The sequence below is a fragment of the Panthera tigris genome, chromosome B3, assembly GCF_018350195.1.
Source record: "Panthera tigris isolate Pti1 chromosome B3, P.tigris_Pti1_mat1.1, whole genome shotgun sequence".
Classification (NCBI taxonomy): domain Eukaryota; kingdom Metazoa; phylum Chordata; class Mammalia; order Carnivora; family Felidae; genus Panthera; species Panthera tigris.
Genome location: NC_056665.1, coordinates 80,983,139 through 81,008,939, shown reverse-complemented (window position 1 = coordinate 81,008,939; position 25,801 = coordinate 80,983,139). Strand labels below are relative to the sequence as shown.

General features: G+C 36.7%; 1 protein-coding gene across 2 annotated transcripts in view; it reads right to left on the bottom strand.

Moving 5' to 3' along the window:
* The window catches only part of NUBPL (nucleotide binding protein like), a 224,730-nt gene that overhangs the window by 170,023 nt on the left and 28,906 nt on the right, over positions 1–25,801 (bottom strand). For both annotated transcript variants that reach the window (XM_042989529.1, XM_007098083.3), the window contains exon 4: positions 7,525–7,615. In XM_042989529.1, coding sequence (XP_042845463.1) covers positions 7,525–7,615 — 91 coding nt within the window. The remainder of the gene's footprint in view (positions 1–7,524; positions 7,616–25,801) is intronic.

Here is a 25,801-nt window from a genome sequence, read left to right as displayed (position 1 = left end):
ATTTTTGAGACAGAGAGAGACAGAGCATGAGCAGCGGAGGGGCAGAGAGAGAGGAAGACACAGAATCCAAAGCAGGCTCCAGGCTCCGAGCTGTCAGCACAGAGCCCGATGCGGGGCCTGAACTCATGGACTGTGAGATCATGACCTGAGCCGAAGTCGGAAGCCAAGTTTTCAGATTTGAAGTTTGATACTACCAAATTTTATATTTTAAAAATTAAAAATGTACGTGTCATGTACACATAATATACGACATAGTATGACTATAGAAAAAATACTGCACTGCATTTTTAAAAATCAAATATTATCAAGCTGAAAAAATAAATGAGTAAAAAATTATGTATTTTATTTCCATATAAATCTTACAGAGGACAACTATGAAACTGAATTTCTATTACTCAAATATTCCTTTGAGGAGTGCACTCCCTTGGGAAATAAAACTCTGAAATGTATTAGTTTATTAGATTAGAGGGATCAATTCACATTCTCTTAAGAATTCAGGATATCAAAATTTGGAAAGAATCCTACACTTTCTTGGTTCCCTGTCATTATGTCCTAGCATCAGTCAATAAGGGATTCACTGAAATAGTTGTCTGGGTATAGAAGAGATCAGCTCCCCGCCTCCATCTGCATGCATCGAAGTCCCATGTGACTTCCCCACACTCTTTTAGCCTCATTCATCTCTCATTCCAGCCACAGCTCTGCATAGGCTCTGACCAGTGTCACACACACGGGCTATTTGAAAGTACCTCACTTCAAGCCTTCAAAGGCCTTTCACTTCCCACCCCAAAAATGTCCTACTTGATGCCAAAGCACAGGACGCCACAGGACTCCACTGGGACTCACTCACAGATCTTGGAAATATAGGTGAGTTCCCATGTACAGAGGTAAGTCTTTGGACAATGGGAAAAGGACCATTAAATAAATTCTTCCCCTTTCCAAGGTGCCTGGGTGGCTCAGTTGGTTAAGCATCTGACTCTTGATTTCAGCTCGGGTTATGATCTCACAGTTGTAGGACTGAGCCCTCTGTCAGGCTCTGAGTTCACAGCACAGAGCCTGCTTTGGATTCTCTCTTTCTCTCTCTTTCTCTCTCTCTCTCTCTCTCATTGTCAAAATAATAAACATTTTTTAAAAATTCTTCCCCTGGGGGTGCCTGGGTGGCTCAGTCGGTTAAGAGTCCGACTTCGGCTCAGGTCATGATCTCACGGTCTGTGGGTGTGAGCCCTGCATCGGGCTCTGTGCTGACAGCTCAGAGACTGGAGCCTCTGAGCCTTCAGATTCTGTGGCTCCCTCTCTCTCTCTGCCCCTCCATCACTCGCACTCTCTCTCTCACACACAAAATTAAATAAACATTAAAAAAAATTTTTTTTTAATTCTTCCCCTTGCCTCCCATATACATAACCCCATGCAGTCAAGCAATCTGTCACATAAGTGACAGACAGCTTGACAGAAGTTGCACATTAGCTCTCCATCCTTGCCTCCTTCCTCAGTCTGGATTTCCACTTCCTAATAAATTAGCAGTGCATAGGGCTTTGCTTTCTGGGGAACCCAGTTCAAAAGAAAGTTTGTGGTTTATATCCTACAAAGGAAATCTCAAAGTCCATTAAAATGCAATCTGCTATTTCTGCTTTCTTTTCCTTAATTGGAAGACCACAGAGACAGCAGAATAAAATCAAAACCTTACCGTCACTGCTTCCTCACTCACCACTTCTCCTAACCCGTTACAATACCAATATCCAGAAAAAAAAAAAATCTCAAGTAAGATATTTGTTTTAGTGTTTATGAACTCTTTTAGCTTGGCAATGAGGACGACAGTCAGAGGAAAGAGTGATGGTGTATACTTACTAGTTCCTTCTCTTTTTCCAGGTTGTTCATATTCCCAACACTGGGATTCTGAACACTGCCCTTTCCATCAGAGCTCAAATTCAGGCCTTACAAGACTCTACTGCTTATGAGTAAACACAGCAATATTCAACATTTCAAAGCTACCATATGAGGCAAGACTGGCACTGTCCTTTCATATTGAAACAACTGGAACAATCAACTTACTCCACATAATTCTCCAAAGCCAAGCCATACAGATCCTTTCTTTTCTCCTTTTTCTAAGAATGGGGGAAAATGTAGCATAAGACAACCATTCAGATATATCACAAAGATTAACAAAGATAATGTCTTCAAACTGCTTTTATTATTCATAAAAATGTATGTGTTTGCAAATTAAGTTGCTCATATACCCAAAACAGAAAATAGAGTATACAACTAACGTACAAGAAACCTGGCAGGAGTGATTATGTTCTTTATTCAACTAAGATTAATTGCATATCTACTATATACCAAGCATCAGAGAAACAAACCAGGCAAGAAAGCCTCTGCTCTGTGCACATAGTATCATAGTAAGGGAGATTTAAAAAATTAGATAACACAAAAACTCTATTCTGCAACTGAAATAAGGAGTCTGAGGAGTCAAAGAAGGAAAGCTTCATGCAAGAAAACACATTAAAACTAAGACCTGAGGAGTAGAAACTGGAGGGGGATGGGGAGGGGGGAGAAGACAGTAAAGGTGGAAGGCATTTCAGGCAGAGAGAATGAAAATGGAGATACCTGAGCACAGAGGTTGGCATGTTAGAAATAGAGGTCAATGTGACTGGTGTTCACTGAATAACAAAGCAAGCTTGTTGGAATTGGGACTGTAGAGGTAGACAGAAGGTGGGGATCAGATCATACAGGGCTTTACAATACTGGTAATGTTACAAATGTTAATACTGGGGCACCTGGGTGGCTCAGCTGATTAAGCCTCCGACATCGGCTCAGGTCATTCTCTCAGGGTTCCATGAATTCGAGCCCCACATTGGGCTTTCTGCCATCAGCATGGAGCCTGCTTCAGATCCTTTTTCTCCCTCTCTCTGCCCTTCCCCTGCTCACATGTGTGCGCACTCTCTCAAAAATAAACATAAAAAAAATTTTTAATGGTAATATTGGTAATGATAACATTAAAGATTTTAAATGTATTAAGTTCTCTGCCTTTCCGTGAGATGAAAATAAAATTTTAGATTATAATTTCTAAATTGTAGAGCAGTGAGCAGCTGAAACGTAGAGAAGGCTTAGAACTAAATTACTAAATCTCCCAATGAAACTTCACTATTCTGTTTTCCTCCAGTAATGATAGCTCTTTTAGCAAATAGAATTACTGGGTCGATATTAGAGACACTATTCAAGAAACTATGTATTCAAGACACTATTCAAGAAATAGAGCAAGTCTATTTAATATATTTTTCTAATTTTTTTCATTGTAGTAAAATATACATAACAAAATTTACATCTTAACCATTTTTAAGCCTACAGTTCAGTGGTATTAAATAGATTCCAAATGCTGTCCAACCATCACAACTATCCACCTTCAAAACTTTTTTCATCTCGTAAATACCGAAACTATTAAACAGTATCTATCCATTCTCCCCTCCTCACCAGATCGTGTCAATCATTATTCTACTTCTTATAATTCTGACTATTCCAAGTGCCTCATATAAGGGGAATCATACAGCATTTGTCTTTTTTGTGACTGGCTTACTTAGCAAGTCTTCATGATGCATCCATGTTGCAAAATATGTCAGGCTTTCCTCGTTTTTTTGTGTTTTTTTAACCATAATGAGATAGCATTTTATGCCCTATTTAAAGAGGATGTGGATCCATAATGTCTCTTATATACAATGAACAGAGCATAAGTTGATCCAAACATTTTGGAAAGTAATGCAAACATCACAAACCCATGGCCTGGATATTACAGTCCCAGGTTCATATCGAAAGGAAATTTCTCCTGATGTGCAACAGAAGACAATGCCTAGAATGTTCATAGCAGTCTTGTTCACAGTGGCAAGAACCTTGAGTAGAGGGAGATGGGGGGACAGAAGGGTGGTATGGTATGAAGAATGATGGTCTTCCAAAGATGTCCAAATTCTAGTCCCTGGAACTGTTATTACCAGCTTATTATAAAAGAATATCACTCAGATGATTGGTTGGTTCTCAGTGTTGTGGGCAGAGAAAAGAAGAGATGTGGGCAGTGTAAAATTAAATTAAATTAAAAGGATATAACTCAGAAATAGCAAGATGGATGAGACACATAGGACAAGATATGAGGAAGAGCAGAGAGCTTCCATGACCTCTCCAAGGACATATGCTCCCCAAATCATGTGTTCACCAACCGGGAAGCTCCTTCCTTCCTTTTTAAGACTGAATAACGTCCATTGCACATACATACCACATTTTGCTTATCTATTCATGAACCGATAGAAATTGGGTAGCTTCCACATAATGAAATAATGAACAGTCAATTCATAATAATAGTAGTAGTAGTAGTGTATAATGCTGCTATGAACATGGGTGTACAAAATCTATCTAATTTTGACAAACAAAATCTCATTTCAATCCATTACCCTGTATGGGTACATACATACCATATACACAAAATCTAGAGTTGAGGTCCAGAAGGTAAGTGAAGAAGATGACTTAATTCATTATTTTTTTCCTGTAGCATATCTAATTTCTTCTCTAAGTTAGCCTCACCAAATCTAGACTGTCAAAACTTTTCACGCCTTTTCGTATAGTGTTATTATTTATGGCTTTTTGCCTTTTCCTATAGAGTCTCCAACCCACATATGAATATTTCCTACATCTTCTACCTTCAAAACTCATTTTTCATCCTGCTTTCACCAAACTACTTTCCTAAATACTTTATTTTCTGTTAACATCAAAAGAGAAAGAAAGAGAAACAAAGAGAGAAAGAAATGGTGACATTTATGATATGTGAATTATATCTTAATCAAAAATAAAAATAAAGCGTCATTCTCATGTAAAAAAAGAAAAATAAAAAATAAATAAAAGTAATGTTTTGTTAAAGTGCCCCTCAAAGGTTTCTAAAGTACCCAGTAAATTATTAAAGTAACTATGAATCAGCAATAATGAAGTCTATTTTAAAAAGCAAAAATTTGGGGCGCCTGGGTGGCTCAGTCGGTTGAGCGGCCGACTTCGGCTCAGGTCATGATCTTGCAGTCCGTGGGTTCGAGCCCCGTGTCGGGCTCTGTGCTGACAGCTTGGAGCCTAGAGCCTGCTTCAGATTCTGTGTCTCCCTCTCTCTGACCCTCCCCTGTTCATGCTCTGTGTCTCCCTGTCTCAAAAATAAATCAAACGTAAAGAAAGAAAGAAAGAAAGAAAGAAAGAAAGAAAGAAAGAAAGAAAGAAAGAAAGAAAAAAAGAAAGAAAGAAAAAAAGAAAGAAAGAAAGAAAAAAAGAAAGAAAGAAAGAAAGAAAGAAAGAAAGAAAGAAAGAAAGAAATATAAAAAGCAAAAATTTTACAAGGCCCATAAATAAACAGTATTAAAAATAAAATTGCAAGTTAATCCTTCCACTACCAACAATAGCAAGTTCTTTTAATTTTTTCTCATCTGAGAGAAGATACTGAAAACATGAAAATAATTTTGAGAAACACTGGGAATGATCAGAAGATTAGGAAATAAGAAAAAAAGTTGTGTTTGTTTGTTTGTTTTTTTAACTTGGAATTAGACTAGTACAGACCAATGTGAAGTACAAACAGCCCTAAAAAGATATGGCCACATTACAAATGTTCCACCCTACTAGTCTACATGTAATCATAAGGACAGCTCTCTGATCTAACTCAAAAAGTGAGAGGCATAGAACACCTATTTGTCTTGTGGCAGGTGCTAATCATAAACACAAAGATTTATGGCCTGTTGAGACAATTTCTTTGCTATTAATGAGATAATTTCTTATTGTATTGTGTTTTCTGCAGTAGAGAGTATAAGAGGATAAATTAACATGATAAAATATAGAAATGTCAAAATGATGCCAATTAGTATAATAGTGGCAGGTTTATCTAAGATTCAAAACATAATTTATAAGCTGGGGTTTAAGAATCCACATTCTTTTAAGTGAATGATGCCTTAATCGCTCAATTTATTTTTGGGGTGCCTTAAGATCAGCTTGTCAACACAAAAGAAGTGTTCTTTTAAGGCTTTCCAAGATTTCTAGTATCTCATCTTTACCAGAAAGCCTATTTAATGGCAGCCAATTTGCAAACATCAAATTTAAGATTACAGCTTCAGTAAAACAAGAAGAAAGAAATTAAAGTTCACTTCAAGTATTTATGTTGGCATAGACTGGACAGACTACTTAAGAAAAAACTGACACCAAGGGCTCCATTTCACCATTATTCATGTGCTGCACGCACCAGTTTTCACATTACTTTAATCAAGAGACAGACGTAATAAGTCTATCATTTAAAGTACACAAATTCATTACTCCCTCTTTGTGAAAGAAATTTGACATCTTGGCATATGTCACATATCTGCAAACCAAGTATGCATTCCACTAAAAGGACAAAGAACAAAGAAACTAGAATAACTTAGCTTTGTAAGTTATATAAAATAAAGCATTTTCACGAAACAAGAAAATAACTAAGTGGGTGCTTACAAAATAAGACTGCTGAGGTCAATTTTATCATCACTAGATATTCAAGTTTCCTACAATTCAGAATTTAACATTGTAATTGACTCCAGCAACTAAAGCACAAACAAACACATTCAACAATAGTAGACGATGTCTAATTAACATTTAATAATGAAATACAAAATACTTGTATTATTTACATAGATAATCCAATAAATACCTATGGTAAATATAATCATTGTGTCCTAGATCTATGGAAAATAAAAAAGCCCAATAAGAAATGAAAAGAAATTAGTCAATTATATACTTATTATAATTAGAAATAAATTTTAATAAACCAGTTTCCAATACTTTTTTTTTAAGTAGGCTCCATACCCAACGTGGGGCTTGATGCTCTACAAAATGAGCCAGACAGGCGCCCCTTTCCAAGACTTCATTTTCTCATCACAGCATTTCTTGTTCTTCATGCTTTATATTTGACAGCTTTGGAAGAAAGTGTAATACCAAGCACAGTAAATATTAAAGATTTACTCAAAAAAATTACTCTGTCCTATCGACAGCAGTGAAGGCTGGGAAAAGAAACTAATGTTTTCAGGGGTTTTTTAACTACTTTAAGACAAACATGACAAAAATCTGATTATAAAAAATAATTTTCATGTCTTCCAACACAAATACATACCTTCTATTCAAATACTTCCATACATCCACACATTTAACATAAAGAGATAATGATGATGACTGACCATGTGCCAGGCACTGTTTCAAATGCATTACACTGAACAGCAATTTCTGATTGAGTGATTTCTCACAGCAACTCTGGTAATTGCTCACCTGACTTTACATATGGGGCAGAGGTGAGGTACAAAGAGGTTAAACAATTCACCCAAAGCCACACAGTCAGTGACAGCTAGGATTCAAAGCTGGACAGTCAGGCTTCATGTCTGATTTCAGAATTACTATACTGCACTGTGTATAAGGTGCACATGGTTCATGGCACAATGCTTGACACTCAGGAGGTAATTTAAAAAGTCTAACTATTACCATACTATCTATCTCTTCTTCACTTACCCTGTGATAATTCTGGATTTCCTTTCAGATTCATCATCTTTGGAATTGAAGGGCCATACACATCCACATCTAGTAAACCAATGGCCTTTGACTGTAAGGAAACAGAATCTACTGTAAGATTATTTCCACTCTTCATCAAAGATAACATACATAGCAATAGTAAATCTGACTATAAAAAAAAGAAAATTTACAAAAAAATTCCAAAATCCTAACCTAAATTTTCAAAGCAGCAGTAAGGTAAAAGCTTATCAACTACTTAGACAAATACTTTTTGTTGGTTTACTAATTTCTTCTAGAAAACTGACAAGAGAAACCCCCTACATACACTTTACACATTGTGGTTCAGATCTCCCATATAGTCTCTAGTAGACTAAAACCTTTTTGATCTGAAGACTAACAAATTACACACAATGTTAAAATAAGGACTTACAATGGCAAACAAAACCACAGGAAGATGGAGCATTAACCCTTAGAAAGCCCATCTAACACATCAAAGAATAACAAATGGGAAAAAAAAATCATGAGAACAAGACTATAATAGTGCAAGTGAGAAATTCTGATGCAGATCCAGCATGGAAATGCTAACGAGGGTAGTGGCAGACGTAACGCGGAGACAACTCCTTACACACAAGTCACAGTTAAACATCCAAGCTCTTCTGGAGAATTCATAAACAACTAAAACTGTTTTTCTTTGATGACCCATCTAGCTACCCGAGGGCAGAATATTCTGACTGGTCTCTAGGTGCCAGTTCATCAGCAACACAGCCAAGTAAAGGTAAACAAAATTCACTATTCCCAAGTAGGTCTTTTTTTTTTTCTCCCCCCACCTATTTCTCTTTTGATACATTAAATCAATCTGTTACTGGTTTTTCCATATATAAGCAAACAGAATGCTAATGCTAACTATACGTCCTTAAGTTTCACCAAGACTCAGAACTCTCCTCCCTCTTTCCCTGTATCCTGGCAAGATAAAATTCTTAACTTCTCAAAAAAAAAAAAAAACAAAACAAAAAAAAAAAACCCTCATTTTTAATTAAATAATCCCCCATCTTCCATGTTATCTACCTATTTCCAGACACAAAATTACTTTTTAAACCTCGCTGTCTGGTTCCTATTAATACATAAAATAAGGTACATTCAACATTTATGTCCCTAACTTTATACTGACTCAAACTGCAGTTCTAAGAAAATCATTTAATGTCCCTGTATGACTCACAGAGCCTAGAGGACTAAGGATTAAAACCTGCCTCTACCAAAATCTCAGCTTACTGTAAAATAAATGAGAAAAGTATTAGCTTTAAAAAGGTAGGAACAGTCAATGAGAAATTCTGACCTGTTTTCAACTCCTTTTTAAACCACAAACAAATTAATTTAAACAAAACAGAATTAAATTTACTATAGATAAAAAGATTTTCAAACGAGAGAGACTAAAACCTTAAGAAATGTAGCTAATTGTCAATACTATTATTCAAGGGTCTGCTAATGCTATAACCATTGAGGTGAGGAAGCTGAAGGGATTCCATTTTAGAAAGACTCCATTTTTTGGCAAAAAAAAAACAAAAACAAAAACCAGACACTTAGAAAGACTCCATTTTTCTGATAGGCCCCATTTACTCATGATCCTTATTTGTCTCTGAATAAGCCAAAGAAGCTATGTCGCCACTTTAAGGGAGAAGCAAAAAAGTTAATCATTCTCTGAGTTTTGTCCTAGGCCCCAAACCGGATAACATTCAGAAGAGCTGGATCCCAAATATATTCCAGGACATTAGCTTTGAACAAACCTCAGCTGAAACTGGCATCAGTATTGCTACCTTCAGTAATTTATGAAATAACACCTATTGCTCACCTGACACTTGTCTTTGATTGGACCCTACGCAGGATCCCCAAAGGAACACGTACCCTAGATCCCCTTCCCATATATAAACCCCTAACCCCAAGCAACAATGAGACTCATTCTCCTTTCCTTTCCTAATCTCCCAGACCGTCTGTTACTCTCTGTCACTCATGCCATTCAATAAACTCTGCTTTCACTTTCTCCAGCTCACATTTGATTTCTATCCTGTGCAAAGCCAAGGACCCTCTTAGCTGCTCTTATAGGGAAGTCCCCACTCTGGTCCTTGGACCCAGCCAGGCACCGCCTACATCAATATCATCCTAGAATTTTACCTCTTTTCCATGTCTTTTCTCATGGTACGTACAAAACTAAAAACTACTACAAAATAATAAATGTCAATAAAAACAAAAAATAATCTAAGTGGTATTTTTTCCCTCTCTTATTTAATGTTTAATGTTATTTATAAGTTTTATAAAAACTTGAAAAGGTTAGGTCCCAGGTTTCAAACTGATCTCCTAAAAGTAAAGTCAAGTAAAATAACTTAGTTTTTAAGTTTGGTTTCATTAGCTTGCAAACTAAGACTGCTGGGGTCAATTTTTTCATCACTAGATTTTCAAGTTTCCTTCAAAATGTTAAGGAGAATCAAATATTTGTCCTGTCTCCCAGAAGAAAACCATGCCTGTCTAAAAGTGAATCCTTGGTATCAAGGTTCAAGACAAAACTGAGGATCTGCCGTAATATTTACTATGGTAGAAACAGATTTTACGCATACCTAGATGGCTGTTAATATGGATAATCACATATGAATAAAGTGAGCAGGGGCACCTGGGTGGCTCAGTCAGTTGAGTTTTGGGCTCTGGATTTCAGCTCATGATCTCATGGTTCATGAGTTCAAGAACTACGTCAGACTCTAAGCATGGAGCCTGCCTAGGATTCTCTCCCTTTCTCTCTGCCCCTCCCTCTCCCCCCACCTCACTCTCTCAAAATAAATAAATAAACTTAAGAAAATAATAATAAGGGGCTGGTAGGAAGGGAGATTACAAGATTTTAGAGTTCCTCTGTTTCCGAGAAAATGGAATTAAGGATAACAGAGAATCTTCTAGGGGTGCCTGGGTGGCTCAGTCAGTTAAGCATCTGACTCTTGATTTCAGCCAGGTCATGATCTCCTTCATAGGATTGAACCCCACATCAGACTCTGAGCTGTCAGCCTGCTTGGGATTCTCCCTCTCGCTCTCTCCCTGCCCCACCCCCACTCGCACTCTCTCTCAAAATAAACATAAAAAAAAAAAATCTATGTGTTAGGTTTTCTGCATACTCTCCCTAGGAATAGTTACTCACTGACCTAAATTTAGTACCAAAGTTGACATACATCAAAAAGGAAACAGAGGAGATGAAGGTATGAAGGTCAGAGAAAGAGAGGAAAGATGAAGGATGAGAGGGACAGAGGCAGAGAAGGAGGAAGGGAGAAGAAGATTGAGGGAAATTAATCAGCAATTTTTATTAAGAACCTGGATAAACTAGGCCTCTACAGGCTAGTGGCTGTAGAATTAGAATTTAGAGTTCTATGGACAAATCAGAATTTAGAAATTTTAGAAAAATTTTAGAAGTCAAAAAAATAACAAAAAAAAAAAGAAAATTTTTAGAAAGCATGCCATCCTAAATTACCCAAATAAACACCTAAACTTCCCCTAATTATACCTCCCCAATGCTTGAATTCCTTCTTGAAGCCAGGCACGCTAAACATTTTATTTACATTTCTCACTGACTCCTCACAGCAATCGTGCAAGGTGGTATTTTGCTCACTTAAAGATGAGAAACTATAACCAGAACTTTAACATTATCTGACTACAAAAGACTTAGCAGGGGACAACATACTTTTCCCTAAAGGGCCAAACAGTACTATTTTAGGCATTGTGAATCATATGATCCACAACTACTCAACACTACCACTGTAGCATCAAAGCACAGACAATATGTAATGAATGAGCATGGCTGTGTTCCAATAAAACTTTATTTACAAAAACAGAGAGAATTTAGTCCACAGGTCAGTTTGCCAAAATTGATTTAGAAAATAAGCTTTTTCATGACCAAGTTATTCAATCACCCAACAATCTAATTTGGGTTTTGCCAAGAGCAGGTAGGACATAGTCATCTCTTTTAGTGTCAGAAGAACTATCTCAGTAAAGATTTAGTTCCATATCCTTAATTGGGTAGTTTCTAAAAACAATAAAGAGCACACTTTTCACGCAGTCTCACTGGAACTAAGCATGTCTTGCTTAGACTTTATATATCATGAATGAAATTAGTGTCCATTAAACAAAAATGTCAAGGCTATACTAAGTAAAACATATCATTCTTAGAACTGGCATAGCTTCTGGACCAGTAAAATTACCACAGCTACAGAAATTAGCTTAAATTTTCAACTCTAGAATTCAATAATGTTCAACAGGTGCCAAATAAACTTTATTTGTTTTTCATAACTTACTCCATTATTTTTAAATAGGTTCCTATTATAGATGCATAAATAGTCTTTCAATTTAAATTTTCAAAGACAGTTCTATATTGCAGGAACATAAATGAGCAAGATAGAAGGCTATAAATAGATATATGCTGCTGGGTGTCTAACTAGCTAAGTTTTATGAATCCTTTCCACCTCATTCCTCCTAAAATAATTACATTTAGTCAAGAAAGCTCCAATTAGGACTTCTCTTACATTTAATTTCACCAAGGCTTGAAAGAATAATCACTACAAAAGCCTCACCACATACACAACAGATAAAATGATCATTAACAAAAATAACTATAAAGTTACTACTGTAAAACATGATTACCCAATCTTTAATGTCACCATAAATGTATGCTGGTACCTAATATTATATTCTTTTTCTGATTATCCTGCAGTTCACAAACTCTTAGCAGATGCCGTAAAACAAGACAGATAGATTTTGGGATTTGTTTCTTTATAATTCATAATACCCTGTGAAAGCTAAAAGGTAGCAGACTTGCTAAGTGACTATACTGTTTCATTACTACTGCATGAAAGCCACAATTTGAGAGCCTACAAGTCCTATTTTCTTTTTTTTTTTTTTTAATTTTTTTTTAACGTTTATTTATTTTTGAGACAGAGACAGGGCATGAACGGGGGAGGGTCAGAGAGAGGGAGACACAGAATCCGAAACAGGCTCCAGGCTCCGAGCTGTCAGCACAGACCCCAACGCGGGGCTCGAACTCACGGACCGTGAGATCGTGACCTGAGCCGAAGTCGGCCACTCAACCGACTGAGCCACCCAGGCGCCCCAACAAGTCCTATTTTCTTGTGTTGGGTTTCAAAGGCACCTGAACAACTGTTTTGATACTGCTTTGTTCTTTCAGTGGAGTTTATATTAAAGATCCTAAAACTTCATGACATGTTTCTTCTATCCATGTCATCTGCTAAGAGAACCCACCAAAACAACATTTTAGAAGGATCTCACCCAATTATTTCTAAGTAAACACTCATTTAAGACTACAACTTACCTAAAGTTTATCCTTCCCATTGAAGTATCCAGTTAAGAATCCTATGGTTCCCTGCACATTACATTCTACATAATCTTGGACTGGCATTTGGGATTTAGAGTTGAGTCAAGGTTCTTTCCTCTCTTTCTGCCTTGCTTTAAGTCAAACTGCCATTCATAAAAATTTCAATCTCTTGGTAGAGAAAAATATGTTTCTTAATTCTATTAGCTAAGATTAAATAAGAATTTGATTAACAGGCCAGAAAGGAGTGACAGGATATATTCAATATGCTGAATCAGAAAAATATGCAGCCAAGAATTCTTTTTCCAGGAAGGCTGTCCCTTCAAAATAGAAGAAGAGATAGTTTCTCAGAAAAACAAAAACTAAAGGAGTTCATGACCACTAACCCAGCCCTGTACAAAATGTTAAGGGGGACTCTCTGAGGGGAGAAAAGATGGGAAAAAAAAAAAAACCAAAAACAAAAACAGACCAAAAGCAACAAAGACTAGAAAGGACCAGAGAGCACTACCAGAAACTCCCAACTCTACAGGCAACATAATGGCAATAAATTCATATCTTTCATTATTCACTCTAAATGTCAATGGACCAAACACTACAATCAAAAGGCAAAGGGTGACAGAATGAATAAGAAAACAAGACCCATCTATATGCTGTTTACAAAAGACCCATTTGAGACCTAAAGACACCTTCAGATTGGAAGTAAGGGGATGGAGAACCATCTATCATGCTAATGGTCACCAAAAGAAAGCCGGAGTAGCCATACTTATATGTGACAATCTAGATTTTAAAATAAAGACCGTAACAAGAGATGAAGAAGGGCATAATATCATAATTAAGAAGTCTATCCACCAAGAAGACCTAACAATTGTAAACATTTATGCTCCAAATGTGAAAGCACCCAAATATATAAATCAGTTAATCACAAACATACAGAAAGTCATTGATAATAATCCCATAATAGTAGGGGACTTCAACACTCCACTTACAACAATCGACAGATCATCTAAACAGAAAATCAACAAGGAAACAATGGCTATGAATGACACACTGGACCGGATGGACCTAACAGATATATTCAGAACATTTCATCCTAAAGTAGAATACACACTCTTCTCAAGCACACATGGAACATTCTCCAGAATAGATCACATACTGGGACACAAATCAGCCCTCAACAAGTACAAAAAGATAGAGATCAGACCATGCATATTTTCAGACCACAATGCTATGAAACTCAAAATCAACAAGAAAAAATTTAAAAAGACAACAAATACTTGGAGACTAAAGAACATCCTACTAAAGAATGAATGGGCTAACCAAGAAGTTAAAAAGGAAATTAAAAAGTACACAGAAGCCAAAGAAAATGATAACACCACAGCCCCAAACCTCTGGGATGCAATAAAGGCAATCATAAGAGGGAAGTATATAGCAATCCAGGCCTTCCTAAAGAAGGAAGAAAGGTCTGATACACAACCTAACCTTACATCTTAAATAAAACTCAAAAACAGCAAAAGATGAGAAATAACAAAGATTAGAGCAGAAATAAATGCTATCAAAACAAAAACAAAAACAAAACAAACAAACAAACAAAAAACAGATCAATGAAACCAGGAGCTGGCTCTTTGAAAGAATTAACAAAATTGATAAGCCTCTAGCCAGTTTGATCAAAACGAAAAAGGAAAGGACCCAAATAAATAAAATCAAGAATGAAAGAGGAGAGATCACAACCAACACAGCAGAAATACAAACAATAATAAGAAAATATTATGAGCAATTATACATCAATAAATTGGGCAATCTGTAAGAAATAGACAAATTCCTAGAAACATACAAACTACCAAAACCGAAACAGGAAGAAATAGAAATTTTGAACAGACCATAACCAGTAAAGAAATCAAAATAGTAATCAAAAAGCTCCAAACAAACACGAGTACAGGGCCAAATGGCTTTCCAGTGGAATTCTATCAAACATTTAAAGAAGAGTAAACACCTACTCTTTTGAAGCTGTTCCAAAAAATAGAAATGGAAAGAAAACTTCCAAACTCATTCTATGAAGCCAGCATTACCTTGATTCCAAAACCAGACAAAGATCCCACTAAAAAGGGGAACTAAAGACCAATTTCCCTGAGGGACACAGATGCAAAATCCTCAACAAGATACTAGACAACTAGATCCAACAATACATTAAAAAAAATTATCACCACGACCAAGTGGGATTGATACCTTGGATGCAGGGCTGGTTCAATATCTGCAAAACAATCAATGTGATTCATCACATCAGTAAAAGAAAGGACAAGAAACACATGATCCTCTCAATATGCAGAGAAAGCATTTGACAAAATATAGCTTTCTGTCTTGATAAAAACCCTCAAGAAAGTAGAGAGAGAAGGATCATACCTCAAGATCTTAAAAGACACATGTGACGGACCCACCACTAATATCCTCAATGGGGAAAAGATGCAGACAATGTACTGAGTATGGAAAGAGCCCAAATATCCACTGACTGATGAATGGATAAAGAGGAGGTGGTATATCTATACAATGGAGCATTACTCAGTGATAAAAAAGAATGAAATCTTGCCATTTGCAACTACATAGATGGAACTAGACGGTATACTGCTAAGCAAAATTAGAGAAAGACAAATATTGTATGACTTCACTCATAAGTGGAATTTAAGATACAAAACAGATGAATATAAGGGAAGGGAAGCAAAAATAATATAAAAACAAGGAGGGGGACAAAACTTAAGAGACCCTTAAGCAGAGAACTGAGGGTTGCTGGTGGGGGTGTGGGTGGGGAGATGGGTAAGGGACATTAAGGAAGACACTTGTTGGGATGAGTCCTGGGTATTATAGATAGGGGATGAATCACTGGAATCTACTCCTGAAATCATTTTTGCACTATATGCTAACTTGGATATAAATTTAAAAATAAATAAATAAAATTTTTTAAAACAATTAAAAAAAGAATTTGATTATAAGATCTAATGGTTAGATAAGAAAACAATTGCCTACTATTTACCAAAGGACGATCTAAATCTTCAAGTTCAGTTAAGAAAGAGGAACAAGGACAACATAAAGAAAAAAGTTCATCTGGCTGGATGGAGCATAAAAAGAGGCTCGTGAAAAATACAAAAGAATCTCAAATTATTAACTACTTGCTTGCAAAAGAATTGGGAAAAAAAAATTAGAGAAATAATAGATTTCAAATTAAAGAATTTTAAGGCAGGAAGAAACCTAAGAGATCATCTTAGTCTTCTGTCCACTTTTTAGTGATGAAGAAACACACTGAGGGATAATGCCACAGCTGGGCCTAGGATCCAAATCTCTCTCCAACCACCATAAGCCTAAATGCTAACAATCACCAGCCATTCCCCTTTATCTCTCCCATCTCCTCTTCTACTCCTCCCCCTTTTCACTCCACTCCACATACTTCCCCTTTGCAGTGTCTTAACCACACCAGGTACGCACCTGCCTCTTGCAGCTGTTCCTTCAGCCTAGAATTCTGTTCACCCAAGTACCTCCCTGGTTCTCTCCATCACTTCCTTCAAACCTTAAATCAAACATCACCACACAGTGAGGTGTTCGCTGACCACCCTATCTAAAAATGCAACTCCCTCATCATTATATTGGATACTTCCCATTCCCTTCCTGCTTTTTCTTTCTTCTCAACAGCTATACCAATATTTAATATACTGTATATTTACTTGTCTTGTTTATTATGTCTCCCCAGCAGAATGTTAGTTCCATTAGGGTAAGAATTTTTGTATGTTTTGTTCCTGTACCTAGTACCTAGAACAGTAAACAGTCATGCAGATACCATGCTTCACCCCAAGAAATTCTGATTCAGAAGGTCTAGATTGGGGTCCAACAAACTGCATTTGTAACACTAAGGTATACGATGACTACAAAGTGAAAAACAGTAATATTGATAATACAGGAAAGACCAAGACAAAATTTTGTTGTAAGGGCCCAAGCCTTGGGACCAACAGGATTATGGTAATGGTAATTTACAGTAATCAACAGTAACATTGAAGAGTTTAAAAAAAAAAATACACACACACACACACACACATATACATACATACATACATACATACATACATATAAAACAGTGTTTAACATTATGCCATATGGGTGAATAGTCACATATTGCATGGGACATATGTATATAAAAATCATTCGTTATTTATCTAAAATTCAAATTTAACTGAGTGGGTGTCCTATATTTTTATTTTCTAAATCTAGCAACCCTACCTTGGCATCTCTCCTCAACAGTGCAGTTGTAATGATTCAGATGAAACATACATACATTCATGCAGGCTCAAAACCCTCATTACGCCCCCAATCTCCCCTCATTTCACTCATGTAAAAACCAAAGTCCTTATAACAATTCACCAGACTCCATATAATCTAGCTGGTTCCCCACCCCCTATCTCCCAACCCTGCTAATTTTCATCACACTTTACTCCACTCCACTTCTTACTCCAAGAGCCAAGTATCTTTTTACTATTCTTTGAATAGAAAGCTAGACATGCTCCTACTCCCTAGCCCTTAAACTCGCTGTTCCTTTTGCCCGACATTCTCTTTCCTCATATAGTCATAAGTCCATTCTCTCATCTCCTTCAACTCTCCGCTGAAATATCATATCATCAGGGCTGCCGATCCTATTTTAAATTGAAATCCACCTTCACCCTCAAGCACCACTCCAACCCATATCACATTTATCAATTTCTAACTCTTTAGGTTACTTATGATGCTTATTATCTATTTACAGTAAACTCCATAAGGGTAGGGAAATCCCCAAGCATCTAAACCAGTAGACATTAAATAAATATTTGTTCAGTGAATGGATAGATGGATCAAGGAACTAATAAATGAATAAACAAACCTCCATTTGTTCCTCTGTAGGATATCAGGATGGTTACTATATGATCCCTAAGGTCCCTCTCAAGCTTTAATATTCTATGATTTCATGAAAGTCCCTCTTCTAATACTTCTATACAGACATTTTAAGTTACAAGATTTAAAATTAGATAACATACACGATGTTAAAAGTATTCTGGTGTTGGGGCGCCTGGGTGGCTCAGTCGGTTAAGCGGCCGACTTCGGCTCAGGTCATGATCTCATGGTCTGTGAGTTTGAGCCCCGCTTCGGACTCTGTGCTGACAGCTCAGAGCCTGAAGCCTGTTTCAGATTCTGTGTCTCCCTCTCTCTCTGACCCTCCCCCGTTCATGCTCTGTCTCTCTCTGTCTCAAAAATAAGTAAACGTTAAAAAAAAAAAAAGTATTCTGGTGTTAAAGAAAGTGTCATAAATTTCCTTGCAACCTATTCCTAACCACCACTTTTCCTCATGAAAATCCATGTCATCTCCATTTTTCTATTGATCTCAACTCCAGAAAAACAGGACTTCCAGAAAGAAAATCTAATGCAAAAAATGGCTATGGCAGGCTGCTATAAAAAAATATATGATAAAAGTACACCATGTAAATCTTTGAAAACGAAAGCCACACATGGTATGAAAGGGCTCGTTAAAAAGAGGGCAACTTTTAAACCTACAGACTAGCACGATTAGGTTCAGTAGGGTTTCAAATATAAAAGGGCTGCACTAGAATTTTGTTGTGCTTTTTTTCCTTTCCAGAGCAAGGTAAGTAACATATTCTTTAACAAGAAGCAATTCCCTTAAGTTCCACATTTTCATCTAGTAACAGAGGAAGTAAATCAGGGGTAAAACTAAGAATAAGAAAAGAAAAACCTTAAATCCTTGGCCTGTATGATTCAAGGGGGAAAAAAGTACTGGGGAACCTGGGTGGCTCAGTTCATTAAGCATCCAATTCGTAATTTTGGCTTAGGTCATGATCTCACAGTTGTGAGATCAAGCCCCATTTTGGGCTCCACACTGGGCATGGAATCTGCTTAAGATTCATTCATTCATATTCTCTCTCTCTCTCTCTCTCTCCCTCCCTCCCTCCCTCCCTCTGTCCTCCCCCATGCTTGCAAGTTCTCTCTCTCTCTCTCTCTCTCTCTCTCTCTCAAAAATAAAGTACTGATACCCTTAGTAAAGCCTTCAAATACAGAAAAAAATTAGAAAGCCTTCTATCACCATGGTAATATATAAAATGCAGAAAAAGTTACTTCTAGACACTAACCCCCAAAAATAAGTCCTCTTATTTATGACATCAACCTGTTTTTTTGCCAAAATCCAAGCCTACAAACCTAGAAAACTAACCAAACAAGAACCTTCCCCAAACCAGATAAAGTACTGCAGCAAAAGCACTGAAAATCAACATCAATTCCTTTACAATGTTCCTAGCTAAACTGCAATGCAGGGAAAAGCATTTACAATTCTGAGGGCAACTCTTCCAAAGCAAAGCAAAACAGCAATCACAAGAATTGGATGTGAACAGTGCACGTGACCCACTTTCCAGACTCAAAATTATAGGAGCCAAGTAGCTGGTTTTGAAACTCATTTCTTCATATATACTCTGCTTGCTTCCTCTTAGTGGCTCTTCCAATACTGCCCTGCTGAGGGTTAAGGGCCTTCTTATTCCTCAAGTAGATTGGATGGGGAAAATAATTTACTGAGAAAAAAAAATGAGAGAAGTAAAATGAATCGGTGAAAGCCAAGTTAGGGAGGAGGCAGGAGGATAATTAAGAAAAAAAGATTTTTCTGTGAGCAAAATCTGGATGACTTCTTATCGGACAGAATCAGATCCTGAAATTCAAAGGATGTGCAACAGTTTTGCCACCAATATGTTATACATGAAATCAAACTAAGGAAGAATATACCAAATGTAAAATTAGGGTAAGTGTTCTCTTTCTAACTCATAACCAAATTGAGTAAATTCCATGAACAAAGTGAGAGAATGAATTACTGGCAGCAAGCTGCATTTCCCAAAAGAAATTTAAAAGGTAGGCCAAAGGGTACTGAGGGGGAAACATCCAGCCAATAGCTTCTTTAGAGCTATTCAAAACAAAACTGCTACTGCTTCTAATTGGAAATCTCAAAGCATGGTGTGCATAAAGCTTCCTAAAACCATGCAGAAAATAGAGGAGAAAAGCAGTTTGAGGCTTTTTACCTATCTGAAGATTATTGTATAAAACAGCATTTTTATTTTATCGTTTTGGGTAAGGGTAGTGTGCTATGTCTGTTTGCTTATGGAAGAGGGGGAAGAGCAAGTAAGGAAAATTCCTGTTAGAGGAATGGCTTTAGGATCCAGTTTAACACTTCCACCCCTCTGTTAAAATTACCCTTTCATTTTAATACTTGATGCTAAGTTCCTCACTCAGTACTCTGAATTTTTTTTTTTTTAAATTAAATACAAGTTAGTTAACATATAGTGCAATAATGATTTCAGGAGAATTTAGTGATTCATCACCGACATGTAACACCCAGTGCCCATCCCAACAGCATCCTCCTTAATGCCCCTCACTCATTTAGCCCATCCCCCACCCAACACACCTCCAACAACCCTCAGTTTGTTCTCTGTATTTAAGAGTCTCTTATGGTTTATCTCTCTGTTTTTATATTGTTTTTGTTTGCCTTCCCTTATGTTCATTTGTTTTATATCTTAAATTCCACATATGAGTGAAGCCATAGGATATTTGTCTTTCTCTGACTTATTTCATTTAGCATAATATACTCTAGTTCCACCCACGTTGTTCCATATGGCAAGATTTCATTCTGTGTTATCACCAAGTAATATTCCATTGCACATATATACCACCTCTTCTTTATCTATTCATCAGTCGATGGATATTTGGGCTCTTTCCATACTTTGGCTATCGGCAATAGTGTTGCTATAAACAGTGGGGTGCACGTGCTCCTTCGAAACAACACTCCTGTATCCTTTGCATAAATACCTAGTAGTGCAATTGCTGGGTTGTAGGATAGTTCTATTTTTAATTTTTTGAGGAACCTCCATACTGTTATTCAGAAGTACTCTGAATTATTCTTATAAAAGATGCCACAGAGGTAGATGCACATGTCTCAAGTCAATTAACACTATTAATATTCATTAGTGGTTATCCATCAGCAAACATAACTATTTATATCTTCTATAAGATGTATGAACTTTGAGGATTTAGATATTCAACTTAATCAAAGATAGCATCCAGATCATGAGTGAAAATGACAATTATGAAAAACCCCCAAGGTACCATTATGATCATCACCTATAAGATAATGTTATAAACTATACAGATATGTTATATACTTAAACATATAATATTATATATTTTAATTATATTTATATAGTATAAAATATGTAAAAGTTAAAAATTAATTTGAATTAAATAGCTATTGCAACATACAGTATATTTTTAAATATCTCAGTTACCCCTCGATACACTATTTAAAAAAATTTTTTTAATGTTTATGTATTTTTGAGAGTGAAAGACAGAGTGTGAGAGGAGGAGGGGCAGAGAGAGACACACACACACACAGAATCCAAAGCAGGCTCCAGGCTCTGAGCTATCAGCACAGAGCGCAACACGGGGCTCAAACTCACAGACCGTGAGATTACCACCTGAGCCGAAGTCGGACGCTTAACTGACTGAGCCACCCAGGTGCCCTTGATACACTATTTTAAAGATCGGTAACAGATTTTTTTCAAAATATTACCCTACTCAAAGTTTAAAAATAGTTAATTTGTTAATTCTATTGCCAAGTAGCAAAAATGTTTTTCTGATAAATGAAAATTAACAATACTTAATACCATATGAATCACATAAGTGATTACTATTCTTAGGATTTAAATAACTAATATATTAAAGTCACAGTAGAATGCATGAAGAAGTAATCTAGGATTTCAATCACTAAATAGATGGGTGATTACAGATAAGTTGCTAACCTCATCAAACTTCAGTTTATTACCTATAAAATAAAGATTAAAAAGATACCAACCTTACAGGAGTTTTATGAGATTATAGAACAATATGAATTCATGAAATTTAAAGAACAGCTAACAGTTATACAGTACTACAGGTCAAGCACTTTCTAGAAACTTAATGTATGTTAGCTTATTTAATCCTCACAACAACCTTTGAAGTAGGTGCATAATAATCCTCAATGAAGAAACCAAGGGAGAGAAAGGTTAGTAGTTTGCCGAAAGTCAGGTAGCATTAAGTGCAGAACTGGGACACAAACTCAGGCAGCATGCTTTCAGAGTGGACAGGTAGCACTACAACCTGCTGTTCTGTCCAATGAGACAAAGTAAGTTGTCAATGTTAGTGCCCTTCCTCCCTTCCACCAAGACCCCTTTATGCAATGAAACAGGAAAAATAAGCATTCATTCTCAGCAAGTAGTCATTTCCCACTCAAGACAACCATCCAAAATAGCATTCTAATTATTAACCCAGACAACTACACAAGCTTTGAGAATAACAAAATGATCCTTAATGTGTACTTATTACTTTCATCTGAACTGATACTGTTTTTTGTTTTGTAAGAGCAAGAACTATATTTAGTTTAAGGTTTTATATGAGATCACTGTGAAAAATAGCCTCTAATAATTATTGAGTAACATATTTCACAGAAATTGGACTTAGGTTTTGGGTATATGAACCGAGTTTTAAGTTATACAGTTATATAGATTGTACAGAACAGACATAGCCAAAAATGCAGTTAAGAAAATAAACAAAGACTCATATGCTCAACCCTGGAAGATACCCGGCTGGGCCAAAAGGAAATCAGCTATTGGTAACAATGGATACTAAGCAACAAGAGAAGCAATTTATTATATTTTGCTTCTTAATTGCTTTTTGTTGTAGCTGTACAGAAATCTGTTTCTTTGCTAATTCAAATGTGCAGTACTTATCACAGGCTAAGACACACAAAAAATTGTGAGTTACTGAATCCTTACTATGTGCATTATTATACTAGACACATTACATGCATATCCCTTATTTTACAACAACTCTGTAAAGAAGCTATTAATGTTAGCAAGCCCTGTTGCTCAACTACCGACCCCAACAGTTAAAACCAGAAATAGACAAGACTGCTTTATTCATGCTCTAACTAAAAAACCATTGTGCTCACTTCTAATTGCACTTTCTCGTGGCATTGACAAGACATTTTGCAATAACTAGAACATTCCAACCATGAGACCAGAAGAGCCCTGATAGCAATGGGATGCCTAGACTACATCCCACACATGTTCTTCCCTGCCCATAATTGTGGACTGAACACATAAGGATGCCCACCCATAACCTTGTACTCCCTGCCTGCTCTCCTGCCATATGCCCCTGAATCTCTCCTATAAAACGCTAGATGTCCATCTTGAAGAAGTCAGTTGTTAAGACTGAGCCTGCCACAGCTTCTGGCTGCCAACATCTGAAATAAATTTCTCCAGTCATCTCTTGAATGACTGCCTTCTCTTATGACAAGTTTATCCAAGTTTCTTCAGCAACAGTGTTGGCAAATCTAGCGAGGAGCTATGCTTTCAAGTTGTCTAGCCCCCTCGAAATTACCCAGGATGGAGCAGGTGGCCACAGCAGCACCAGGGCTCACCCATTCATTCCCGGAGTTGGTGACTGTGATACATCATTCAGTAACATTAATATTATTAATATTATCATTATTAATACATATTTCACAGATGAGGGGCCTGAACTCTTAGAAGTCAAGTGCCTTGTCCAAGTTCACACAGTTAACAAGTGTAGAGCTGGGACTCAAATTCAGGTTTGCCTGAAACCGAAGTCCATGCTTTTCCTATCAAATATATCCAAACCCAGCTGTGCATCAGAATTACCTAGGGATCTTGTTAACAAAATTGATGGTCAAATCCCCAAACTAAAAATATCAATTCCCAGAGATTCTGATTTAACAAGCTCCCCAGGTGATTCTTAAGCAGCAAGCTGGCACTGGTCCTAGGAGTAGGACCTAAAAACCCCCATGCTATTTCTACTGCCTCCTCCATGTTCCATTCCATTAGTGATTAGAAAGCAAGATTATAGGGTCCTAGGCATCAAGTTATGATCAATAAATGTTATTAATAGAGTAAGGATTCAATTCCATTTTAAATTGGGAAATACATTTTGGTAAATGACATCATCATCTTTTCATTCACCACCAAATCTAGAGTTGTCTTTAATCCTTCCTTCTTTTCTAATCTGTCTCCTAAATCTGTTTCTTCCTTTGCCTTTTTACTACTAACTAGAGGATATCAGCATCTGTGAACACTACTGGTTGCTACTCCCTGAAAACCCCTGCCCCGACTCTTTCTTGTCAGAGGCAGAGCTTACCTCCCACTATTAAGGTAGAAAATGTCAGATTACCCACTTTCCCTTGGAACTAAATCATAGTCATGAAATACAGTCCTGGTTAATAAAATTTCAGTGCCTGGTGAAAGTTTTCTTCCCTAACAACAACAAACCAGTAAAACAGCACACTCTTGTTCTTCCTCTTTGTGACTGAATGAGACAACCACCTTGAGACCATATGGATTAAGCCGGAAGAAATGCAGAAATGCCGCCTGATATAGTTGGGCTGCCTTTTAATCAACTCTAACTTCCACATTTCCTGTTATGTGAAATAATAAACCCCTATTTTTAAGTCAATTTTAGTTTATAAGTCAATTCTCACTCTGGCTATTGTGACAGCATCCTTTGCTTCCAACCTGTCTCTGTTCAGCATCACCATAAATCTTACCTCTGAAAAGCACAGATTTTATCATGTACTGTATACTAACAGCAAACTTTTTCATGTATCCCACTGCTTATAGGATAAAATCCAAACTCTTTCACATATCATAAGCATCAGTCTATTTTCCAATGGATTCCCCACACGCCCTCTTGTCCAAATATACCATACACTATGGCTATACAGATTACTTCTCACTCCAAACACTTTATAATTACCTCTTACCATGACTTTGCTCACATAATTCCTTCAACCTAGAATTTTCTTCTTTTCTGCTATTTTTCTACCTGCCAACATTCTACTTAATTTTCAAAGTACTGTCTCTGCTTAAAAATGAAATTAAGTTCCCTCCACTTTGGTATTAACATACTCTGTTTATACCTACCAACTGCTGTGCTTGCCACATTCTTCCACATATGTAAATAAATATGTGTATATGTCTTCCCCACAAGGCTGGAAGCTTTGTAAAGGTACTACCCATGAATAAACACAGTGTCTGATACAAGATGGTCCTTGGATTGTTCAACTGAACTGGTCCATAATGACTTAGGCATTCTCAAATATGTTGTTTAGGAGACAAAAGGGATGGAAACTGTATTTTAAAGGGAAAGAAACACTGTAACAAAAATATTTGGGGTATTTAAAAAATTATCTTTGTGGAATCTCAAAACCATTTTGAACTTAGGTACAAAATAAAATGATTTAACTGTTAATTGCTAAATAACCAGAAAAAGAAAGTAAAGCCTTGGAAAATGCTTAAAATACTTACTCGTATATGCCAAGTCATCTCTACCCTCTTATGATTAAAATGACTTCTTAAATTCTGTTAGCCAGTAAACTGCCCGGCTTCAATATCATTACTATTTTGTGTTATCATTCAGTTTTAGAAAAACTACTAGGAAACACAATTCAAAGCCAAAATGGGAAAGCACTTCACACCCACAAGAATAACTATAATCAAAAAGAAAGAAAGTGGGGCACTTGGGTGGCTCAGTTGGTTAAGTGTCTGACTTCCACTCAGGTCATGATCTCACGGTTCATGAGTTTGAGCCCTGCATTGCGCTCTGTGCTAACAACTCAGAGCCTGAAGCTTGGAACCTGCTTCGGTTCTGTGTCTCCCTCTCTCTCTTCCCCTCCCCTGCTCTCTCTCTCTCTCTCTCTCTCTCTCTCAAAAACAAACAAAAAAGACAGAAAGTAAGTATTGGCAAGGATGTTGAAAATTTGGACTCTTCATATACTGCTGGAAGGACTGTAAAGTGGTGAGAACACTTTGGAAACTGGCAATT